Below are 8,672 nucleotides of genomic sequence, written 5' to 3' on the forward strand. Positions count from 1 at the left end.
TCTAAATAAGTACTTTTTGTTCAAAGTTGGAAATAAGGTGGTTGAGTTAAGGGTTATACAATGGGTCATCAATACATGACACCACCACAATGTCTGACTCATTCTTTATTATAGCCTGGGGGTGGTGGCTCAACTTGCCCCTATGCTCAACTTACCCCGCCTTCCCCTATACAGAGTAGTGAGCCGAACGTGAAAATCGTTAAACAAGTTTCTCTCTAATTGTTTCATGATGGGCGCTTTACCTATTTCTGTATTTTATTCCTTCTCTCCTTTCTTTATTCCTAAATCTTTATATCCCCCTCATCTTTCTATTCATCTTCTTTTACGTGCCCCCTCTCTCATCACCACCTCTCCCACCTCTCTGTCGATCTCTTATCATCTCTCTTTGTGTGCTTTCTCTCTCACCATCTGATTATCTTCATCTTTCTCCCTCCTTTTCACTTGAACGCTTCTCTAACCTGTCCTCTGTACATCTCTTCCCTCCCCTCTCTCCTATAACTCTACAACAACCCCCTTCTTTCTTTCTTCACTTCTCCATATTCTACTTTCTCTCTCTCTCTCTCTTCCCTACTTCTTTCTCCCTCTTCCAACTCTTCTCCACCCCTCTCCTGATACATGACCCCTGTCTCCCCCCTCTCTCTCCTTCCTGTCGTCTCTTGCCCATTCATCTTCAATCATACAGAGTTGGATGGACCCGACACTATCTTGGGACATGGAGGAGTATAACATAACATCTATCTACATTCCAAGACATGCTGTTTGGGAACCTGATACTACATTACACATGGGGTATGTCAAAGTAATCATCCAATATCGCTCCTTGCCTTGGATGAGATCACTACAATTAGATACTTGCAATATCCACAAAAAATAGTTTTAATACATCTTTCAAAACACACAGATGAAATAAGATGATTCATACATCTGTCAAAACACAAAGATAGATTTGATGGATTGGAGTTTCTCCCAAGTACAGCTACAATTGAGCCTATTCCAATAATAAATAATTACATTGGGAAAGTACACAGGTTGAGAAAGATGTTTTGAGAAGAATTGTTACAAATCTTTCTAATGAGCAGAAAAATACAACCCACATCACTACTATGGCTTCCTATTAAAAACATTAGGATTCATTTATACATGGTGACTGCTTTAAAAATGATTTATGTAAATTTATAATCCGAAGAATAGTTGTCACTCAGTCTAATCTCAATTCACCTAATACACGTTTGGCTTCATCCAATATAACATTCAACCAGACTTACTCTACAACATATGCATATCAATATCCTTATTAAGCTAGTTTGTCTAATACTCAGAAAATGACAAGTAGCCCATGGATATAAGTGTTAATTGGACCAAATAGCAATTAGACCAACAGGTGGTAAACCATATTAAAGATCTGTATAGTTATATGAAGTATTGTTGACAACATATTGCCTTCTTGTTCATTTCTTCTAAATCAATTAAAAAGTTTTGGTATGTAGCCTTAAAAGAGTTTAGATGATATCTCACTTCACTTTCTTAAAATACACACACATGTAAAACCTAGTTAGATCAGACTATTCTAAGTCTATCCTCAGTTTTAACAGCAAAAGAGGCTGAAACATTCTAAAGCATCAGAGAAAGAGCTTATTTCTATTGCTTCCTATGCAATTGTTCATTCAAGAAGCTAATTAAAAAGTTTGGAAGACATTCCAATCAGAGTATTTTCTTAAAAATTTATGTCTAACAGGTAAGAAGACAATTACCATGAGTGGATATATAAGAACAAGTTTTGATAAGACCAAATGGTAATTAGACCAAAATCATATATACAACCAATGCATCTACACATACGTAAATAGGATATGTTCTTGTACAATGGTTTAACATTCATTTTGGTTTTATTCCTGGGTTTTATCATAATAGGGTCATCTAAATTCAGTCTGTCTTTTCATCCTGCCTTCTCAGAGACCCCGGCATTCACACGATTCAAGAAAAACAGAAACAAAATGATATTTAACTTAAAACATGCTTTTATTGTCTGGTGATTTCTCATAATTTTTTTATCTTTCAGGGTAGCTACCAAGGAGACCAGCTCTAAAAATGTTCTTGTTTTTACGAGTGGAAAGGTGGCCGATGTGAGTATCATGGAAGTCTCTTTACCATGTGTCAAAGGAAAGCCAAGTGACGAAAGCAGCGATGGTTTGGATGATGCAATGAATGGGAAGACAAGACGGAGGTGTACATTGAAAATGGGTTGTGCAATCCAGTCTCTTGACGCCATTTTGTACCACGCCACACCACCTGATGTCACAGCTCTTGAAGACATTAAGGATGAGTGGTGGCTGGATGGAGTGACTATCAAGCAGGAGGTGCAATCAAGACCAAGCCCCCATGGACCGATCTCCTTGGCAACCTTCGACTTCAACATGATCAGGAAGACAGCAACGACAAACACCCCTATTCAGTTAGTGGCACCATCCATCATGACATCACTTGCAGCACTGGGTGTGTTCTTTCTCCCACCAATGGCAGGAGAGAGGATTCTTATGGTAGGGATGGCGTTTCTTGGACAACTCATCCTTGCAGGATTCAGCGTTCTCGTGCAGATCCAGTCCCATGAACAAACAGACTTGTACAACTTTATGCTCTTTTCAACGGTTTATATTTTTCTCATCATTGCTGCTGTTTTATTGTTGTTCTTTGTCCTTCCATTGCTGAAGAGATTCAAAACTAAAGAGGGCAATACTGAAGAGGATGGGGAGCAGTTGCTGACCATAGCTGTAAGTTGTTTAATATATTTGCTGTTAGATATTGAGAGCCAAAAGGCAAAGACTAACAAAAGCATTATTTTCTAGTTATCTGAAGAAAGAAATGAAAACATTGGTGGTAACTCCTTGGTTATTTATAAAGCACCACATCAACTAATAGAAAGTGCTCAATATATCAATATCTTCAGTATATCATTAGTGTTTACTTATCAAATGGAAATTATATAATTGTCTTGCATATATCGTAATCAGTGTGTTGTCATCATGGCTATATTCCATGTACAAATATTAATACTCCTGGGAAAACAACATTTTAGCCCCTGGAAAAATAATTCCTGGTGCATTATAATCTCTATTGACATTTTTAATAAAAAGTAGCAGTATTTATCCTGCTGAAATGTTACACATTTTCATAATGACTATAATGTAAAAACTCTATACAGGAAGAGAAAGAAATGCAGGGATGTTTATCACTTTGTGTCATCTACATGATTTGATATTTCCATCCCCTCTATAATCATAATTGCACATGAATTGATCTTCTGCCCTGGGAAAGGAATCACCCTGGATGGTGTCACTGTTTTTTCATAAAAACCCCCAGAAATAAGACATATTTTCTATATCTTTGTATAATCTATAGAAAGATATAAAGGGACATGACTTCTGATCTCCCATTTGATTTCAAACATTTTTTTGCTCGTTTTCATGTTCGCTCTATCCAGTATTCTTGCTACACTTCATTGCTCTCATGCTATTTTTTGGAAGCCAATTTGTATGTATAATTTTGTTATGTCAGAAAAGCATGTGCCAGATTGTAGGGTTGTCATAATACCAGTTTTTAAAATCATACATAAATTTACATTTATATAAACGAAAAAGCTTATTACTACTACATATACCTCATTCACATTTGCTCTAGGGCGGCCGTATGCCGATTCGAAAACAGCTGTTTTAACATTTTTCTTGTAGTAGTTACATAAAAGTGAATAAAAAAGCTGTTCTCGACTCGGCGTATGGCCGCCGTAAAACAAATGTGACTGAGGTATTAGTAATGTCCTCATGTACACCACCCCTCTCTCGCTCTCTCTCCTTCCTCTCTACATCTCTCACTGTGTCATCTCCCCACACTCGTTGGCATATGTACCGGCATTCTAATGCCCATCTGTTATAATCATTCTTTTTTTTTATGCTGCAGGAAAAGAAACTTGTATCAACAATACCAGATGCTGTTATGTTCATCATTTTCATCTCCTTATACATTGTCGGCTTGGCAACACTGTTCTCTTGAAATGTGCATGTTTCCTGTTTTTGAGGACATGATATTCATACCTGGGTGTGATGCCAGTATCATCCAAAGCTTCAAATGATAACATTATCAAGTAAAATAGACTATAATTATGAGTATTTCTGAGGGAGAAAACTGGAGATTCTTCATTATGAACTTACATTAATTTGAAGAGGCAGTAGCCTTGCAGTATCTTGTAAAATTGATTCCATCTCTTGAAAATTGAATGAAATGTATTCAATATCTCTTTTTAGATTTAATTTATCCACCGGTATTATAAAATTCATTTTAGATCTTAGTGAATCATGCCTGGTTCATATCTTTAAGAGTTGCCATTGATTCAAATTGTTCTTTTCTATTGAAAGCAAGCATTGCTATTTTGTCATTCAGATTCTAGAAGGGATATGAAACTATATTTTTTTGTTAACAAAATGTGACTTACTGAATGGGAGGATTATAAATCTTCACTTTTGGAGAAAGATTAATTCAAAATGTAGTCAAGTGACATCAGCATTGTGAGAGTACATGCACATTTGCAGGGTTTTTATGACAAATGATGGCATTGCTTGCTGCCTATAGTTTAATTATAATTTTTATAAATACATGGACCATTCGGGTCTTTGTTACTGATACCCTAATACCCCTTTCATAAACCCAATTATGCGGCAAATAGCAGCATAATTTGGTCGTAAAATCGGAGGACCAGAGTTTTCCGCATTAGTTTGATGCAGCTATTATCCGCATAATAGCAGCACCGGGACCAGATTTTGACTTTATGAACGCATTTCCAAATATTGCGGATAATTGCCATGGTGCGGTCACAAGGTCACCCTTTTCCAACACCACCGCATTGGAGGGGGCGTGTCCAGTTGTCATGACGATTATCCACCTTTTTCAGGATGGGCGCTCGTAAAAATAGTGCGGATTATTTTTGGAGTTTGTGAACGCAATTTTCATTGAATTATCCGCATTACTCTTAGGCGGCTAATTGGAGGATGGGTTTATAAAAAGGGTATAATACAGATTCTAAGCCAGTAACGATATATTCATGTCTACTGGTCCTGTAATAATGCACTACAATCTTTATGATATATATGTAAAAGAGTGGGAAATCCTTCAGATCGGACATCCTGAAAAGGAATTAAGGATGTTTAGAGAGGGAGAGGAAAAAGCAAGAAAGAGAGAGGAAGTATAGATTGAAGAGAAAGAGAGGGGGAGGGGAGGGAAGAAGAAAGAGGGAATTGAGAGTGGGAGATTGATTCATTACTGAAATATGAAGCTGTTAAATGATTATAGTAGTTACCTTGATTTCATTGGAGTTATCTTGTAACATAATGTATTATTTTAACATGTTAATAAATGTAAATAAACTTTAAATATAAGTAGAAGTAAGCCTTAATAATATTCACCACAAATATATTGACTGGGAGAAATTTTTGTTTTCGAAGATTTTATACAAGTTTTTTACGACATTTTGAATGGTGTCAAAATTTGCTCTGTTAACATTTTTGACTGATAATTATGCAAAAAAAAATTTACAGGGTTTATGGATATTTCTGTTATTTTTTTTTATACTAATTTCATAGAACCTTGTGTGTGACATCATTTATAGATACAGTCTTTATTCTTACATGAATTCTATTATTTTTTACGAGTATTAATTTGTATAACTATAAAAGGAACTATCTTACAGGATATAAAGTTTAACTCAATGAACACTAGGGAAAAAATTTCCACAATTGCACAAAAGAGCTTTGTCATATTACTTTATGTTACTGTAGATACTAAAATACAGATGAAGTCATATTTGTATCAAGTCAATATTAAACACTGAAATGGGAATGAAGTATTCTGTGTATTCAGAACTCAATTATAGCCAATTTTGAGGTCTATAGCTTCCCATTCTCTGCACATTTTGATTTCAAATGTTAAGAGAACTATAATATTTCACATAAGCCTATAAGCAAAGCATATATTGCTGGTTATTGACTTCTCTCAATTCTATGTCTCATATGTTCAATTTATCTATTTTACTTTTTCACTTCTGACAAGGCTTTCCAAACAGGTTCATGTCTGGTAGTGCACTTTCTATGTACTTATTTATTGATCATGAATAGGATTTCTTGGGTTTTTTTAATGAAAATGTGGCATATGACAATGCACTCAATTTTTGAAGAAAAATTTCAACCCTTGACATCATTCATAGTTTTAAAACCACATGGTTCCAATAGCAACTGATTTTACTCATCAGATCATTCATTATGACAATGTTATTAACCCACAGGACCATATTCTGAACTTTGGTTTAACTCAAAGCATGATCTAAAAATGTGGTTTAACTTTGGGTAGCAAAATGTAAACCTTACTGTACACATGATTTGGCATTCAAACTATTAAAATCTCTCTGAAAATGATAACTATAATATTCAACATTATCACATGAGGAAGAGCTCAGTAAAAAATAGTTTTTAAGAATTTTTGACTTTCTTTGGCTATCCATATATCTCACACAGACTTTCAGTAATACCACTTAGAATTATCAAAGTTGAACCAACATTCAGAATATGATCTAACATGATTGATTTGGTATATTCATCATTTGGCCCAATAATCTCCAATTCCATAATTGACTATATTTCACATGAATATCATGTCTACAAAATAAATGATGAAATTGGTAATCTTAGGAATTATTACTTCCATTTTGTTTAATGACTATTTGAGGCTTTAATAAAAGGGTATGAAGACAGATAGAGGCACTACCTATCTGGAAATTAAACCATGGAATATGGATTGAACAGTGATTACACAAAATGTTAAATTGGCTGGAGACAAAATGTGATTAGACCATATGGGATGAGGCCAAACAGACAATAAGTAAACACGTGGGATTACATCAGTAGAATTTGAATCCATCAATCTCTGAATGTTTGTTTTGTATCTCTAAAGAGCATGATAAACATACAATACAATCCCTTTCAAGAATACAATGATAATTACAATACGGGTTAGTTTATTGCATAACATCAACAATGCCAATGGAAATTACATTTCAGTTGTGTACAAACATAAAGAAAATAACATAATCCAAAGTAAAGTAATAATTTATAAATATTATATCTATGAAAAATCATTTCAATTAAATAAATGTATTACAACAATGAATTTTAATGAATGAATGAGTATTGGTTGTAAAATCAAATTAAAAAGGCACTTTCAATAAGTAAATATTCATTTTCATTTGCATTTTTTTTTTATTCTCCTGAAAGAAAAGAAAAAGTTCTGAGTAAACCTGCTTCTAAGGAGTTCCTTGTAAAATTTTGATTTATTTTGGGGAAAACTTTACCCAAGTCCCAAGAGCTGACCTGGTAATGCCCTGGGAGAAATAATTAGCTAATTTAGCAGCTTTGTGGTGTACAGGTTCTCACTCTGTCTTTGGGCCAAATCCTTTTGAAGGGCATCAATATAAAACTTTGCCACTCTCCACCCAGGTGTTTAGGATGTACATGTAAACCCAAATTTCGTTAGCTCAGCAAATTTGAACAGCCCGACCGCAGTTGCTTGAATACTCACTAGGAAATGGAGACTGAGTATTCATGTGGGCAAGCCACATGACTGGGGTGAACATATATATGTTAGGCATTGAGAGATGATAATCTAATGCGATAAGTTCTATATACAAGTGGAATGCCTCTGGCCGTCTCACCTGCATCACGCGGTTCAATATAGCAGCAGTGCTCACTTTGAATACTACTCTAACTCGCACAAGATGTTCAGTGATACATGGTTACTCTTATTTCCCTTTTTTATGAACTAGACCAATAAACTTACAGAGATATGATGGTTATTCAACAAAAACCCCAACATGGCCAAAGTTCATTGACCTTACATGACCTTTGACCTTGATCATGTGACCTGAAACTCGAACAGGATGTTCAGTGATACTTGATTACTCTTATGTACAAGTTTCATGAATCAGATCCATAAACTTTCAAAGTTATGATGGTAATTCAACAGATACACCCAATTCGGCCAAAGTTCATTGACCTTTGACCTTGGTCATGTGACCTGAAACGCGCACAGGATGTTCAGTGATACTTGATTACTCTAATGTCCAAGTTTAATGAACTAGACCAATAAACTTTCAAAGTTATGATGGTAATTCAACAGATACCCCCAATTCGGCCAAAGTTCATTGACCCGAAATGACCTTTGACCTTAATCATGAGACCTGAAACTTGCACAAAATTTTCAGTGATGCTTGATTACTATTATGTCCAAGTTTCATGAATCAGATCCATAAACTTTCAAAGTTATGATGGGAATTCAACAGATATCCCCAATTCGGCCAAAGTTCATTGACCCTAAATGACCTTTGACCTTGGTCATGTGACGTGAAACTCATGCAGGATGTTCAGTGATACTTGATTAACCTTATGTCCAAGTTTCATGAACTAGGTCCATATATTTTCTAAGTTATGATGACATTTCAAAAACTTAACCTCAGGTTAAGATTTCGATGTTGATTCCTCCAACATGGTCTAAGTTCATTGACCCTAAATGACCTTTGACCTTGGTCATGTGACATGAAACTCTGATAGGATGTTCAGTAATACTTGATTAACCTTATG

At 35.1% G+C, this 8,672-nt stretch overlaps 1 protein-coding gene across 2 annotated transcripts in view; it reads left to right on the forward strand.

The window, feature by feature from the left end:
* Nucleotides 1-4,807, forward strand: part of LOC121419139 (acetylcholine receptor subunit alpha-like 2) — a 28,419-nt gene extending 23,612 nt beyond the window's left edge. Inside the window, exons 4-6 of one of the 2 annotated variants that reach the window (XM_041613467.1) lie at nt 683-789; nt 2,060-2,768; nt 3,952-4,807. In XM_041613467.1, the coding sequence (XP_041469401.1) occupies nt 683-789; nt 2,060-2,768; nt 3,952-4,044 (909 nt within the window). In that variant the 3' untranslated portion in view covers nt 4,045-4,807. The remainder of the gene's footprint in view (nt 1-682; nt 790-2,059; nt 2,769-3,951) is intronic. The other variant, XM_041613468.1, reaches the window with a different exon arrangement.
* The last annotated feature ends 3,865 nt before the right edge of the window (nt 4,808-8,672 follow it).

Source organism: Lytechinus variegatus, chromosome 7 (assembly GCF_018143015.1).
Source record: "Lytechinus variegatus isolate NC3 chromosome 7, Lvar_3.0, whole genome shotgun sequence".
NCBI lineage: Eukaryota > Metazoa > Echinodermata > Echinoidea > Temnopleuroida > Toxopneustidae > Lytechinus > Lytechinus variegatus.